General features: G+C 42.7%; 1 protein-coding gene across 1 annotated transcript in view; it reads right to left on the minus strand.

Moving 5' to 3' along the window:
- FREM2 (FRAS1 related extracellular matrix 2) overlaps window positions 1-15,969 on the minus strand; it is a 639,092-nt gene that overhangs the window by 299,305 nt on the left and 323,818 nt on the right. The window contains exon 5 of the mRNA XM_086935067.1: window positions 7,813-7,938. Within this exon, the coding sequence (XP_086791193.1) occupies window positions 7,813-7,938 (126 nt within the window). The remainder of the gene's footprint in view (window positions 1-7,812; window positions 7,939-15,969) is intronic.

Raw genomic sequence — 15,969 nt, forward strand, 5'->3', positions numbered from 1 at the left:
AGCTTTATTACAAATGTCACAAAAAGATGTTAATATTTCACTTCTGTTCTTGGATTTGTGTCACAATAAAATACAATGAACATAATCTTCACAAAAGTTATTTACAAAAGCTATTAACATTATAAATTACAGTAACTTTTAAGTATTATTTATTAAAAAAATTAAAAGCCATTTTATTTGTAATATCAATACATCTAAGTCACGTTAATACAACACATATTGCATTACAAATGCTATAGGTGTCACATTTGCGAAAGTTAACACTATTGGCATTGTGAATGGCAAAACTATTAATTTCGCTATTTTCAAAGCCAACACATAAAAAAAGTTGGACATTTACAATACCAATAGCTCAAACTATCCTAATGCGAGACCTATTGCATTGCAAATGCTTGTTGTTCTGTGTGACTGTCAATTGAAGATTGAAAACGTTTTTTAAGAAAATTTGACAAAGTGTGGTAAAACACCCCCAGAAATAAAATATTTGTGGAAGGGGTAGTGTGGCAGTCGAAACTGATGGTTGACATCCTTGCTGCAAAAAAGAATACCAACAGATTTTTCATCTAAGAGACAGGGTTTTGTGGCATTGATGGTTTATGAGTGGAGGGCAACCCTGGTTTTCTCTTTTTCCCTCTTGGCTCCTTTTGAAATAGCTACTATAAAGAGTGCCTGTCAGGCTGACCCTTGCACAGTCTAACACACTCTTCAGGTCGGCCAGAAGGTGGGAGATCGGGCCCCTTCACCCTTAACGATAGGCACTGATGCACAGGAGACTACCAGTACCTTGATCCAAGGCTGCAGAATCATAGTTAATTTCTTTCTCTGACCGTCACTCTCTAAACAGGCCCCATATTCATAAGAGGTGCGAGGTAACCTATCAAATGTAACCGTTGACCACATTTACTCCCTTGTCTTATATTATACTGGTTCAGCATCCCTGCTTTGATGGTTGTTTAGCTTATTTTTATCCAGTTTTCTCCATCTTACTTTTCGCACCTATTAGGCCTGATTAGTTTATGCACTTTTAATCTTTTCATACAAATTTAGATTTTTTTTTAGATTCTTTAGTCTCTTAACGGTATTCTTTTTGAACTGGTGATGTTATGCACCCCTTATGATCTCAAGCAAATTATGTGCACAGCAAGGACACTTAAAGGGGACTTTTGGCCTGCATTTTAGAAGAAAGTCTTACATGAGTTTTCTAGAAATTCATCTAAACAACATTTCAAAGTCTCTAATTGCTCGATTGTTACTACCCTGCCACAGAATATCTGAAAAGTTGACAATCTTGCTTATCCTTTATTTGCAGCATATTCTGCCATCTAGGAGAAGCAGCAATTTAAAATGAGAAACAATATCAGGGGACGGACACTCAACAGTACATTATAAGGAAGTCACATGACGTTCTGTAGCCAAAAAGAGACTGGAGCCCCAGGGTATACCGCCTTTACGAGATCGATCTGATAATTAAATGCTGGATCAGTAATATTAGTTTTTATTTACAGTTCTATTTGTCTCCTTAAATGTGCACACTCTATGCCTCATGAGCTTGCATGGAACAGAAAGAAGGGTTGTGTTGGCTCTGGTTACACAGCAGTGTATGGGAAACAAGGAAGACCTAAAGCCAGCAAGATCGAGCTGGTCATGTCCCAAAGGTCGTGTGTACAACAGCCTAATAGACAGACTGCACTTACAGATCCTAGTGCCAAACTGGAAAATATCATAGGTTTGCCAAGGGCCTCATATGTCTGGGGGATTGGTTGGAAAAGAATTAGGGTTCCCCTTACTGGCCGAGGCCTGCACAATTAGATTCTATGGAGTGCAATGTGAGAAAACCGGTTGCGAGTCTATGTTGCTTGGCCATCTGACAGCACATAGGGGTTCAATAAAATGGTTTTGACAGGTAGCAATCAAATTATCTGCGAGGACATCATTAAATGTGAGCAAGGGCTCAGATGTTACTGTCCCCTGATGTCAAATTCCTGTCAAAACATTCATGTAAGTCTCTGTGGAGAGCAACTGATTTTTTAGTAACTCAGCTGCCCGTAGAACTACCACTGCAAATGAGGCACTTTCTTCCATTTTTGGCCCATTTGGTGAATGAAGGTTTGTCTCTGAGGAGGTATCACGCCCGCTGGTGTTTTGTATATCAATGTATAAGGCACCATCAGTATAATGAGGATGGACGGTCATGATCAGTATTTCGAGGGTCATCCTGTTCTGGCACAGGATTCGAGTTGGAACCAAAAAGATTATGGATGCTCTGTTGATAGCTGTGATGTGGTGGGGGACTACATTAAAGACAGGCAGTATGACAACTGATTGCACTTTTATGATTTTGCAGTGCAACATCGTCAAGGCCGAGCAGACATCAGTTCAGAAATCAACATCGGTGTTGGCACCGAATCATCCACTAATACTAGTAGCATCAGTACCAGCAGCGTCTAGTTGCAGGAACTGGGGTGGATCTCAGCCCAGATTGGAAGTCTGCATCAGAGTCAGGTATGGCCTGGTTATAGACCCTGAAGTGAAGTATTGTGCCAGGTCGTAACCCGCTAGGGGTAACCCAACTGGAGGCCCGTAGGTTCCATAATACCGGATGAGAACCCCCAGAGGGAAGTTGAATCTCACTGAAAATTTGCAGCATGGCCTCTTTGAAGTCTCAGATCTGCTGCAAGGTTATCAATACCACAGGGAATCTGAGGAAAGTCGTACCAACTAAGGAATCGGTAATGAAGCCAATGACTTAGAGTGTCTGTGACGTACATCTTTATAACCTTGCACATTCTCTTTGGAGTTCGAGTGGCAGTGATGCTGAGTTCTGCTTCACTCTCTTGTGCTTGGGCTGGGACTTTGACTACCAGTGGACTTTGAGTGGGAAGTGGAGATGTTATAGGAAAGGCCCTGTGTTCAGGACCAAGCCTGCAACTTGGATCAGGAGTGACTTCTTGTATTTGGCAACAAACAACTTCACCTCTGAGTCTTGAATCACCTGCAGGCTTTAGGGCTCATTTATCACACAACTTAGAGTCGTGTCTGGAGCCCATGCATTTAAGGCATGCCTCATGTGGGTGCATTATCAACATCTGCTTCCTGCAGTTGCAGACTAGCTTTAATCCTTTTGTTTCTGGTGGGCAATATTTCTCTAGCACGTTGTGGAAAGGTTTAGGAGTCATCAGAAGACAACCAAGTTGAGAGCAGAGCCCTGAATCCAAGTCAGTAGTTGTGGAAAGAAAGGAACTCCGATCGCCACAGAGCTGCATGACATCGTCTGTCGGCATTTAGTAGTACTGCTACAAAATTCTCCAGATCTAGTCTGGTACCTGGGGATATTAAAAGGAGTTACACATATCCATCAGAAAGGTGTGACACATAAGAGATGTGTGTCCAAAACACCTACAAGGAAGGATAGCACTTTCGTAAATGCCCTTGGGGCAAAAATTAACATGAAGAGAAGAAAGCTCAACTGGAACTGCTATTGAGTAGGTTAAAATTAAGGAAACAATGGGGAGGAGTTTAAATGGGCCTGTAAAAAAAGGTGTTTAGCAGATCTACAGAGGGGAAGCCATCACTCAAGAAGAGCAGTTGGATAACAACCTGTAAGGATTTCATGCAGAATGTCTTGGAATTGCTTAAAATCAATTTTAGGCCAAACTTGTCTAATGGCTTCAGGACCAAGAAAGGGCCAGAAAAATGATGATATGAATAAGGACAATCATCCTGTCAACTTGTTCTATAGTCACTGATGCATGAGCAATCCTGAATTGGATGAATAGAGACACATTTGATGGAATTCTCCAGATCACTATCTTCAACATTCATTTGCTGTAGACATCCACTTGTCTTTGACTGGAAAACAGGAGCAGACCACTGCTCACTGTCCTCTCTAGTCTAACCTGGAATGTAATCGGGATGGAGGGTGCTCAGTATTAAAGTCTATACTAAGATAATTTGAACATCTGGTAGGATGATTAGATTTAACCTCATCACCTGCACCTACTGCAGTATTGGAAATTGAGTGCTTGAGGGCGTATGTTGAGAAACAGTGTGAGCACTTGGGTTACTTGAGCACTTGGGTTACTAGTTGAGAGAGATGAAACCCTACTCAAGCAGCAACCACAATCCTTGTCAAGGTGAGGTACAAGTAAACCTCAAATTAACCTGTCCCTAACCCTCTGGTAGCTTGGCACAAAGCAGTCAGGCTTAACCTAGAGGCAATGTGTAAAGTGTTTATGCAGCACTTCAAACAGTAATACATTGAAAACACAACACAAGAAAAATCACACCAATTTAGAAAAACAGAGTAGATTTTCGGTAAAAAAACAAGACCATAATGACAAAAATCCATTCAGCAGAAAAGGCGATATGCAGGTTTAAAGTTTTTAGGTGAAAATGGTGCAGTGTCCTAAGGCCAACAAAAACTAATTTAGCAAACAGTGGAGGGAAAAAGGCAAATCATCTGTGGGTGACCCTGCAGAGAGGGCAGGTCTAACAATTCTAGCTAAAGAATTCTTATGAGTTCAAATATATTTATTTAATCGTTAAAAATGCAAATCGCCATCTGACAAAAGGCAATTCTACCCATTTTTATAGCCATTCTGCCAAGATTTAGGAAAGCTCCCTAATACCACAAAATAGAGATCTTGGTTGTTGCTAGTGCTGTTGCCCATTATCTGTGCCACCACCTGTGGCTATGGTCGGCCAGACCAGGAATATTCACTACGTCAAATAACATAGGGTCCGATTCCGATCCCGTTAGGAAATCCCTCAGAACATCCTGGTTCTGGAGAACTTTCCAAGCGAGTCGTGCTCTGAGAGTCCGTGTGACCGATTCTGATGCATCTGTATAGTGATGAACTTGGTTTGCTCGGACTCCCATTGAACTCTATGAAAGCCTGTGTACCGAATACGCTCATAGGCTCCTATTGCAAAAAGGAATGGGTGGGGAAAAGCACGCACCCTGTGGCGGGCACCCCATGGTGCCTGACACACTGTGAGTGCTCGGATCGGGGGGACCCATGGGCACCTTCCCGTGACCGATTCGTAGGACCCCGGGTGAAGGGGGGGCCGCTAGGGCTCCCCCAACTCTGATTCAAAAAGCCTTTTTGGCTTGCCTAAACCGAGTCTGTAGGGCTGTCAAAATTGGGCATCGTACTCGTTCGTTCAGAAACCAAACCCATTGCACTACACGATTCGGCCCACAAATGACTCGAACTGACACGGTCGGGTTCAGAAACGATTCGGTCAGCGCGGACAAGATCTTTGCATCGTACTTGGTCATCAGAACGGGGGACAATTCGGTCAGGTACATAGGCTCCTAATCAGTTTTGCTTGTTCCGGAACCCGTCTGGAGGGCTTCCTAATGGAATCGATATCGGGCCTATAGTCGGGGGAGGCAGACAATGAGAGAAAATTACCTAGTCCAGTGGTTCTTAACTTTCTGATTTCTGTGGATCTCCACTTAACCATTGCTGGGACTTGGGGACCACCACTGAATTAGTATTGGAATCCAGGGACCCACAAATGAGTCCTTACTGACAACCTGGGACACCGCCTAACCATTTTTAATGATTTGTACAGCAAAACAATACACAGACAATGCATAAACAAGCATTCATCAAACAAATACACAAATGATTACAAATGTAATTTAATTCACAACAATATATATATAAAAAAATCTACTTTTAATTTTAATGGATAGCTTGGAGCTTTTCTAAATTCAATTGCGGCCACTCCTTGTCCATACTATATAATGTTTCATGCACTTGCACTGCTCCCACGGATCATTCTGAGGAAACTAACTATTTTTTTACCTCCAATTTCAAGTTCTTTTACATAAAATGAATGTTTTTTAAGTTCATTTTCACATTTTGCTTCTTTATTTGTATACACTTTATCAACCTTATTAATCTGTTCATAATATTTAATTTTCTAAGATGTTGCTGATCCCATCAGTAGGTTTCCCAGAATCCCATGGGTCCCCGGATCACAGATTAAGAACCACAGTATTCAAGCTTGCTCATTATTCAGTTCTTTATGTGATCCCAAAATGTTTGAAAACCGGGTCTTTGTTATAATATATAAAATTATACCACAGTTCCTGTTCTACAGAGCCTGAATACGGATAAAGGACAGTCATGTAATACCATGAAATACAAGAATTTCAAATCTGGCCTCTTTTAGATATTTATCATGGGTTTTCAACAGTTCTGTCCCATCATCTGGTGTATATTCCTTACCTAGCTGGTTTTCCTAGTGTCTCTTGGTGCCATTGCTTGTATGGTCAGATAAAGTATGTTTGAAGATCAAGTTATAGATGTCGGTAATGACTCCCCTGTAGTTACCCCACAATTTTAATCATTTACATTCTTGCAGTAACAGGCCTTTGGAATATCTAATGAGTAAGTTGTGTAAATTGCAATTTGTGTGAATCATCTAGTGATCAAATTTTGAGCATTAGGGAGATTTTAATCCCCTTGTCAACAACATGTTACTCCACCCTCTCTATGCCCTTTTTCTTCCAAGACCTCCAGTGCATCATATTAATCTTAATGCATATTTCGTCATCATGCCACAATGTATTGTGAGCAAGTGGCGTGGAGTGAGCACCTAATAGTTCGCAAGCATGATTGAAATTGGTGTGCGTAGCGGTCAGTATCGAGCTGAGTTGGGTTTTCAGGTATCTTCTTAAATTTATATAAATTTATATACAGGGTGCAATTTGTTGTGGTTGTCTATCAGTTTCCTTTCCATTGGACCCATGCTGGGGGGGTTTCTCCTGGCATGTGAAATAATATAGTAAACGAGATAGTTGAAGCACTAAGTAATAACTCCTCATATGCGGTAGCCCTAAACTTGCAGCTTTGGTGTGGGCATGTAATTTGGCTGCTTTCATTCAGGTCTACGTAACACCCTATATAAATGATTTTCTATCATGATCTATGTGGTTCACAGTTCTCTGTGCATTTTGTAACAAAAGCAAGTAAAATAAATAATTGAAGTGGGCACCACTGTGATTTTGATAATCTGAACTCTGCCCCATGGGGATAGGTTTAAGTGTTGCCAGTGGGCCATATCATTTCACATCCAGGGTTGTCAGGTATCATTTTCTTGAGCCTGTGATTGAGAAGAATATCCAAATTTGTTATGCCTTTGGGCAGCCATCTCATGTGGCGGTATCATTGGCAGGCTTTGGTGGTCACTCGGGAGACAGGTAATGCTTCACATTTGGATCAGCTAATTTAGTTTCTCAGAAAGTATGGTCTCTATTAAAGACATCAAAGCAGGCAATGAGATGTTAATATTAGTGAGGGTCATATGGACATTGTACGCAGAGAAATAAAGTGTTTTTTTTTGTTTACAAAAGCAAACTCTTGCTTTGGAAGTTTTAGTCTGTAAAACAAAGAGCCTTGTTCTGCATGCGTTTCGAACGAGGCGCCCACAGATCAATGCTACAGCGCCTTCAGGAGGGCTTCCAGGGTGGCGGCTCCTCTGAAGGCACAGAGATCTTCATCAGGCAAGTGGAGGTCTCTAAATATGGCATGCTGTAGTCCACCAGGGCAATTGAGTGCATCTATGTGTGCTATGGTGGAATGGAGGCCAGCCTCCCAGGGTCTAAATAAGGTCTTTAGTGTCTTACTTGAAAAAGTTATGAATTGAAATAAAAAGACAACTAAACAGATATATTTCAAAACTTAAAAAATGCCAAATGGTGAGTCACATTTAGTTGTGTTGCCTCCATGCAAATGATTGCAGCGTAAATGAATGGCAAGTCCATGTAATACACTTATGCACTCTTGGTTTCCTTACCTTGTTGAGTGAAGCAGATGACCATCAGCTCCTGGTTCACATCTCCGCTGCGTCTCACTGGAATGAACAGCTCGCCGGTGTCTTCTTCGATGTTGTAGGTCGATTGAGGAATAAAGACTGTTGACTCTATTAAGAAAACACACAGAGCAATGGTGCTGTAACTCTGCCTGCGATAGATAACACACTTGCAAGAGGAAGACATCCTTGGCATAGGGTTTTCAGCATTACTGCAGTAGGCACAGAGGACAAACAATGTTTCTATAAGTTATACAATTGTACATGTCTTACAATCAAACTCATAAGAGAGTTAGTTAAAAAAAAAACGTCCAATAACTTAAACATCAAATAGTTTCTATGCTGCTAAAACAGCTCAGGGGGTTACTGCACCTGTTGTAAAAATGCCATCTTATTCATGCACGACACAGGTTTGAATTGCAGCAGGTCACTTGTAAAAAACGTGAAACAGAGTGGCCAGGAGGGAAACACTGTATCAAGTCCATTTTTTTTACAGTACGAAGGAAATATAGATGATGCTACTGAGATCTAATTGGGAAATTGGTGATTTTGTTGTTACTGTAATTGTTAACACTACGAGTAGCAGATACGAGTCCTCCACTTTCCATCAACTTTTCTAAAGTCCATTGCATGTTAGCCATCTCATGCTCTGAACTGCTTTTTTCGCATTTCTTTTAAACAAGAGCAGCGCCTTGTTTAAGGCAGCTGGGCTCTCCCACTCCTCACAAGCCGGTGTTCAAAGCTCTTGGCACAAAGTCAGCTCGCTATCTCTCCAGGCTCTCAAAGAATAGGCTTCTCTTTCAAGTTCTGTGGAATCCCTTTTCTTATCAGAATATTTAATTCTGGCCCATCTTTTGTGAGGAGCATTCCCCTCACTTGGCTGTGAATTGATCTTTTAATTGAGGCTCGTGATCGTCCGGTGCCATCCAGAGATGAATTAAATGGCACAGGGAATTTTTCAAACAGGTTTGAATTTTTTTTCTAGAGTGGGACTTGCCTGTAAGGCAATCATGCTGTGCCCGTCGGGCTGATCTGACAGGTCAGTGTGTGGGCCGCTTTTTGGCTGTTTGAGTTCTTGATTTATGGTCTGGTGGGCCGGTTTTTACTGTTCATTTCCAAGATATTTAAACAAACACTGACTATAGCAAGCCGAAATTCATACAGTCTTTTGTGGCTTGCAAAACACTTATTAAGCGTGTCTTCGCAAGTTCAAAATTGCCCAACATTATTTGCAAACTTCGGCCACTCTTTTCGCTATCTAATTCACTAATGTACCACTTTTTATTTTGGTGCCCGGGGCCTATTTTCTGTCCCAGTCCGAACCTGTGATTGAGCTCATCTTTAGTAAGAACCACTGCTGGATCAACAGGGATGCCGCCCAGCAGCCCCTGAGCAATTGTCCACAAACCGATGGTAACTAGATACACTACAGCAATGAGGCAGGCAGGATCCGAAAGGAGATCCCACAATGCTGACCAGGAAACCTATACCTGTCTCTTACCATCAAATTCTACATTTCAAGATGAACCATTGACACCCTGAACTGTGTAGCCAACCATCACCCTTTACTACTCCACTTAAATAATGTACAGAATAGCTGCTTGATTTGTGAGTCTGAGATACATACAGTAATTATTCTTACTGTATGAAGTGACCACCTACTTGAATTGTTAATAAAAAGATTTAAAAAAATAATATTAATTCTAAATTTCAGTTTCTTTGTATACTTGATTCAAGAAAGTTTGTTGTCAACCTTTGCCAGATTCAACCTGTAAACAGCAAGTTTACTACGTGATGCACTACTTTGTTTTAAGATCACATTGCAGCAGACTGCATTTGTTGAGATAAAAACCTCACCACTGGAAACAGCTGAAATGTATGTAGGCAGATATCATTCATGTCTCACAATGCGGGGATCGCACGTATTGTAGAGTTTTTAATCCCTATTTGAATATTGACACATTTGGTTTAATTTATTTCCAATTGCTATTATAACACTTCTTGACCTCAATGGATGTAAGACTGATTCAGGAGGTACATGAGAATATAATGGGAGATCATGACTGCCAAAGACCTCCATGGAATATGTAATATTGTTTTAATTTTTCCTATACTTTCCCTTCCTTGACCTACCACATTTGAAGAGGTCTCCGCTTACATAAAAACATTACAAGTAGTAACTTAAGCACTTGCAAATCCTGGGGTAAGAGTCTCCAGAAAAGGTGGAGACAGGTATATCCACACCTAGGAGAAACTGTACAATCAGAAATGTGAAACAGCAGAAAAGTGTGAAGTTACTACTATGAGTAGTAGTAAGTATACATGTGAGCAAATCTATACATGTGCATTAACCTTTAGAGATAAAGAAAAAAATACTTTACAACAATAGAACTAATCCATCTTCAAACTCCTTGTATGAATATTCTAGATAGGGGGAGTTGGAGATTGCCATGAGCATTAAACATTTCGGATAGAGTAGTTGTTAGCAATGTTTGTTGTCTTGCATTCTCATACACACTGCTAGATGCTTCCACGAACGTTAAACTTTCCTATTCCCGGTATCTATTTAACTAAGCAGTACATTGTGGGAGGAATAGTCTTCAATGACTTAATGTGACACCAATGGACAAGTACAGTTGATAACACTGATGTGTAGGATAAAAGGTCATGACTGGACACAAGTATATTTTGTTAGATCATTAGAATGTTGAGCGCTCCAATGAAAACAATGAAGTGCTCCCAGGTTCTACTGGCTGGTAGGAGCCCAGAGCATTAACATTCCAATGTTTAACAAAGGCCTCATGAAGCCAGAGGGGATTTCAACCCGCTCAGCTCCGTGAGGCATTTGTTTTACAAATTTGAAACTTCTGCCCTCTAGGGGCAGAATGTTCTAATAGCCTTAGAGCCCTCTCTAGCTGGCTCTATCAGCCATAAAAGGTCCGCTCCGTTGTTAAAGTCCATCGCCGAAGCAGCAGGCCGTTAAATGCCGATAGAGCTAGCTACGGTGGTCGCTATGGCTATATTAGATGGAGCAATACAGAGAATATAAATACAACATATGTTAGTCCGAGGTTCATGCAAGTACTGAATTTCAGAGCTATGAATGTATGTTTATACCAACAAAACTAAGAAAGGCCTAGGCCTGAATAGTGTAGTCTAATGTTACATACAGCTGATCATATTTCCTGCTTATTCCACAATTCATTCTCATTTGAGAATGAGAACATGTTCGAATAAGGCCATTTTTCATGAGGGAATAAATGCCACAGATAGTTGGCAGGAAGAGAACCAGTCTCAGGTGAAGCTGGAAATTCCAAACTGCTAGCGTAAAAATACAGCAAGAAAAGTGCAGGAAAGCCCATTCAGTCCGCCAAAATAAAGGCATTCACTCAAATGGCAAAGCCAACGTCAATACAGATGCTTGTGAGAATGTGAGACTTAGTGAAGGTAATCCACGGAGACAAACTTGACTTCACATTTCTGGAATTATCAGACAAACAGGATTACTTGGCACATCCTCTCTTGCTTGCCACAGAGTCACCCAAGCTTACCGGAGTCATCCAAGCTTACAACTTAGTAAGCCAGCGCAAGGATGTCCTTTAATTTGTGACAGGGTCTGCACACGTTTTAAAGCCCAAATACTAAAGCTTAAAAAAAAGCAGTGAAATGTGATGTTTTGAATTTTAATAATATTTGATAATATCCCTTTGACACAATTTTGTGATTAGCTTTCTCTAGGTGTCAGTTTTAGATTACAGCTTTTTTCTACCATTCATGTTATTTTTCTTTTATGTTTTCTTTTAAATCAGCCCTATTTGGCAAATAGACTTTACTTCAAACTCCTGGCGAGAGCCCAAATACAAAGAGCAGATGTTAGGGGGATCCACAGCTCTGGCACATGCCTTCCTTATCTTCTCTCCTCTTAGCTACACTCTGCTGTCATGTATCGATGTGTTGCACGCCGGCCTTCAAACACAGCACAGGGCGCGCACAGCTATTGAAAGAGGACTTGCCAGGATTCCAAACACTGCATTCCATTTCCTTCTTCCCTGCCAATGCTCTCATAGACAGTATTTCTGATATTAACACCCGCTGAAAGTCTTTTATCCAAAGTGCAGGTGTAAATTCCATGAGAGGGGCTGATTACGGAGATCCGTGAGAAAGCGTCAGTTGGGCCTTCTGCTCATGAGGAGTAGTTTCATCATCTCAGGAAGGTTAATGATCTAGCTAGCAAAGGAACTACGTTGAATACAGTGGGCCAGCTACTCATAATCCGTGGTTGGGGAATGTTGGGCCATATGTATACTTCATTTTTGCAGTCGTAAAAATGCATTTTGGTATGCATGAATTCCAATTTGAGATCAAATCACAATTTGGAAATTACGAAATCATACCGATTCGGTATTAGGTAGTGGCATGTTCAGGACATCCCTTTATTCCTAATACCGATTCGCAGCGGTATGTAGGAATCTTTTGTGACCAAAATGTGGTCGCAAAAACTTTCCATTTTAACATCTACTTCAAGCAGCTGGTAACCCATTCACAAAAGGGAAGGGTTCCCCAAGGACCATGTTCCCCTTTGTGAATGATAGCGAAAATGTTTTTTCAGGGGACCACTGCCTACTCTTAAAAAATGAATAGAATACTTTGCATTTTTCTTTTTTATAAACGCATCCAGAATTCCTTTAAGGAAAATGGGCTGCATTTTTTTTTAATAGACTGATTTATTTAAAAGTAATTACAGACATGGTGGTCGGTTACCCCAGCATGCCACCACCCGTGTGATTTTTGTTTTTCCTATTTATTTTATTTATTTATTTAAATTTATGTGTCAGCGCAACAGCTACCCAAAAAGGGTTTCTCGGCGCCGTGAGGGGACAGCAAAAAGAAGGGAGAGAGAGAACTACTGGCTAAAAAGCCAAGTCTTAAGAGACTTTCAGAACAGGAGGAGATTGGATTGAGTGCGGAGAAAAAGGCAAATCATTCCATAAAACAGGTCCCAAGTATGCAAAGGAGCGCCCTCCTATACGGGACAGTCTGACCTTAGGGATTTGGAATTTAGCTTGTGTGGAATACCGAAGAGTACGCAAGGGGACATAGAGGCAGGCTAGGTATTGTAGGTAGAGGCTAGACATTGCATGCTTGATTGCTGCTTTGTCCTGCACTTACCTCACGTATTTTCACTCCCCGACGCACTGCCACCGCGAACCCTGCAGCCGACTAGGAGCTGTTCAGGGATTCACGCGGGCACCATTTTTCGACCAGTTTGGTGGTGACGGTCTAGTTGTTTTTAGCTGCCCGCCCTCCAGGCACTCTGACACTACTTATACCGCACTGAACCTTCGTGCGTCAGCTAGATTGTTAAAATTCTTTCCTGAGGCACAGCCGGGAAAAGCTAGGAGTGTGTATACTGTGTTTTAAAATTGAATACTAATTTTAACTCTTGTGTGCTTTCATTAAAAACTGATTGCTGCTTTGTCCTGCACTTGCCCCACGTATTTTCATTCCCTCCCGCACTGCCACCGCGAACCCTGCAGCCGAGTAGGAGCTGTTCAGGGATTCACGCAGGAGCCATTTTTCGACCAGTTTGGTGGTGACGGTCTAGTTGTTTTTGGACGCCCACCCCCCTCTCTCCTCTATTTATGGCCACCATCAAACGTCCGTGCAGCGGGCGCGCGGGCGGCACGCCAAAGGCAAGCCCATCTGCGCCCGTCATCGCCAGAACATCGCCTCTCGCCAGATCCCCTGGCCGAGTGCCGCGGGAGCCTCTTGTCTACGACAGAGAGGTACTTCTAACTGTGAACCCAGGTAGGGAGATGAGTGGGACAGTGTCGAACCAACTGGGGATGTCAGGTTTGACCTGCAACGTATGTAATTTTGCTGCCCCAGTAACGGGCCGAGTGAGACCCACTAGGGGACTGGAGACTCACACTCAGGTTACTGTATTTCAACTAAATGTCAGATCACTTGCCGAACACCATCTGGAAGTACAGACACTCATTGTTGAAGAATCCCCTAATGTGTTTTTTATCTGCGAAACGTGGCTACGAGATGAGGACATGATAGGAATAGTGAACCTTACACTCCCCGCAGGATATCTGATCGAGACACTTACTAGGGATACCAGAGGCGGTGGTATTGCAGTAATTTACAAAGCTCAATACCCCTGCTCTTTCATCAAGGAAGATCTATGTGGTAGTGAATGTGCCCGCTTTAAGATTGCTATTAGTGCACAGTTCACACTCTCAGGATTGTATATCTACCGACCACCGGGGCCTGCCTCGAAGTTCATTGAGGCCCTGTTAGAAGTAGCTAACCCGCTAGTGGTGGTATCCGCCAACTTTACAATTCTGGGGAATTTGAATCTTCATTTTGATCAGACCCAGGATCCAACTATTTGTAATCTGTTGGCAGACCTGGCCGCCCTCCAGTTAGATCTATTGATTAATAAGGCCACGCACTTGGCCGGCCATAACCTGGACCCAGTGTTCTCGAATAGTTCACAAGCGAAAGGGGAGGTGCCTAAGCCTATGGGCTGGACTGACCACTTCCTGGTCAAAGTTAGTATGGAGATCCCTGAGCCTTTCCCGAGGGAGGAGGTGAAGAGGGTCCAAAAAAGGCCCTGGCATAAACTCAAACTGAAGGATTTCCATGCCTTCCTAGGGATACTCTCCCTGGAAGACTTAGCTGATCCGGAGGTGGCGTACACTGCCTTTTGTGACTGGATCGTGAGAGGTCTGGACGCGCTCATTCCAGTCAAATGGACTAAGGGGCGTAGGACCATCTCAAACCCATGGTACGATGAGGCTCTGAGAGCTTTGAGGAAGCAATGTAAGAGAGCCGAGCGCTCTTGGAGAAGGGATTATAAAGAGGGAGATAAAGTAATCTATCTGGCAAAACTGAAGATATATCATAAAGCAATTTGCTCTGCGCATGCAGCATTCTATGCAGAGGAAATAAAATTCAGCTCGAACCCCACTAAATGCATCTTTAAAATCGTGCAAGAGTTAAAGAACTCCAGATGCAGGATATCTAAGCTATCCTCTGCACAGCAATGCGAAGAACTAGCCATCTTTTTTGTCGAAAAGGTGAAAAATATCTATAAGACCTTCTCGCTGCACCCTCCTGGTCTACATGGTTTTGCTGATTTCAGGTCTGGTGGTACCACTCTAGCATCTATCCCAGAGATTTCTGGAGAAGAGCTAGTCAAACTTTGCAGGAAAGTGAAAGCGGGCTCGCCATCGGACCCTATGAGGCCGGCGCAATTTAAGGAGTCCCTGGCGCACTTTCAACAGCCGATCGGTGCCATACTTAACCTCTCCTTTTCCACAGCCATAGTTCCTAAGGCCTGGAAACAGGCACGGGTTACCCCCATCATTAAGAAGCCCTCACTAGATCCGTCCAAACCTGAAAATTTTAGGCCAATCTCCCTTCTCCAGTGGATGGCCAAGATTGCTGAGGCTCATGTGAATAATGTCCTCTCTCAGTACATGAGCCAAAATGATATTCAGGATCCGTCGCAAAACGGATTCAGGCCTGGCCATAGTACTGAGTCCGCCCTTCTCGCCTCTACTGAACACTTAAGGTTGATCCTCGATGCCGGTCAGAGTGCAGCGCTGATCCTGTTAGATCTCAGCGCTGCCTTTGATACGGTCTCGCATGAGATCCTTCTGCACCGATTGGAGGCGGTAGGGATCACGGGATCTGTCTTACAGTGGTTTCGATCTTTCCTAGAGGAGAGATCTTTTCGGGTCTCTGCACCGCCATACATCTCTCAGTCTCACTCTATCGGCCAGGGAGTTCCGCAAGGCTCTGCACTTAGTCCATCTTTGTTCAATCTTTATGTGCAACCCCTGGCAGTCGTGGCTAAAGAGTGGGACCTAGCGCTGGTTTCATATACGGATGATACACAGTTGGTTATCACTCTAGCTGAAGGGTCATCTGCGTCAGCTACGAGGTTTAGAGATGGTATGGCAGCAGTCGCCCAGTGGATGGCAGAGAACTCTTTACAGCTCAATGCTAGCAAAACAGAGGTTCTGCTGGCAGGGAAAAACACCGCCCTCTGGAACGAGCATTGGTGGCCGGCATCGCTGGCCACTATACCAACGCCCAAGCCCCTAGTTAAGAACTTGGGCGTATGGA

This window comes from Lissotriton vulgaris, chromosome 8, assembly GCF_964263255.1.
Source record: "Lissotriton vulgaris chromosome 8, aLisVul1.2, whole genome shotgun sequence".
NCBI lineage: Eukaryota > Metazoa > Chordata > Amphibia > Caudata > Salamandridae > Lissotriton > Lissotriton vulgaris.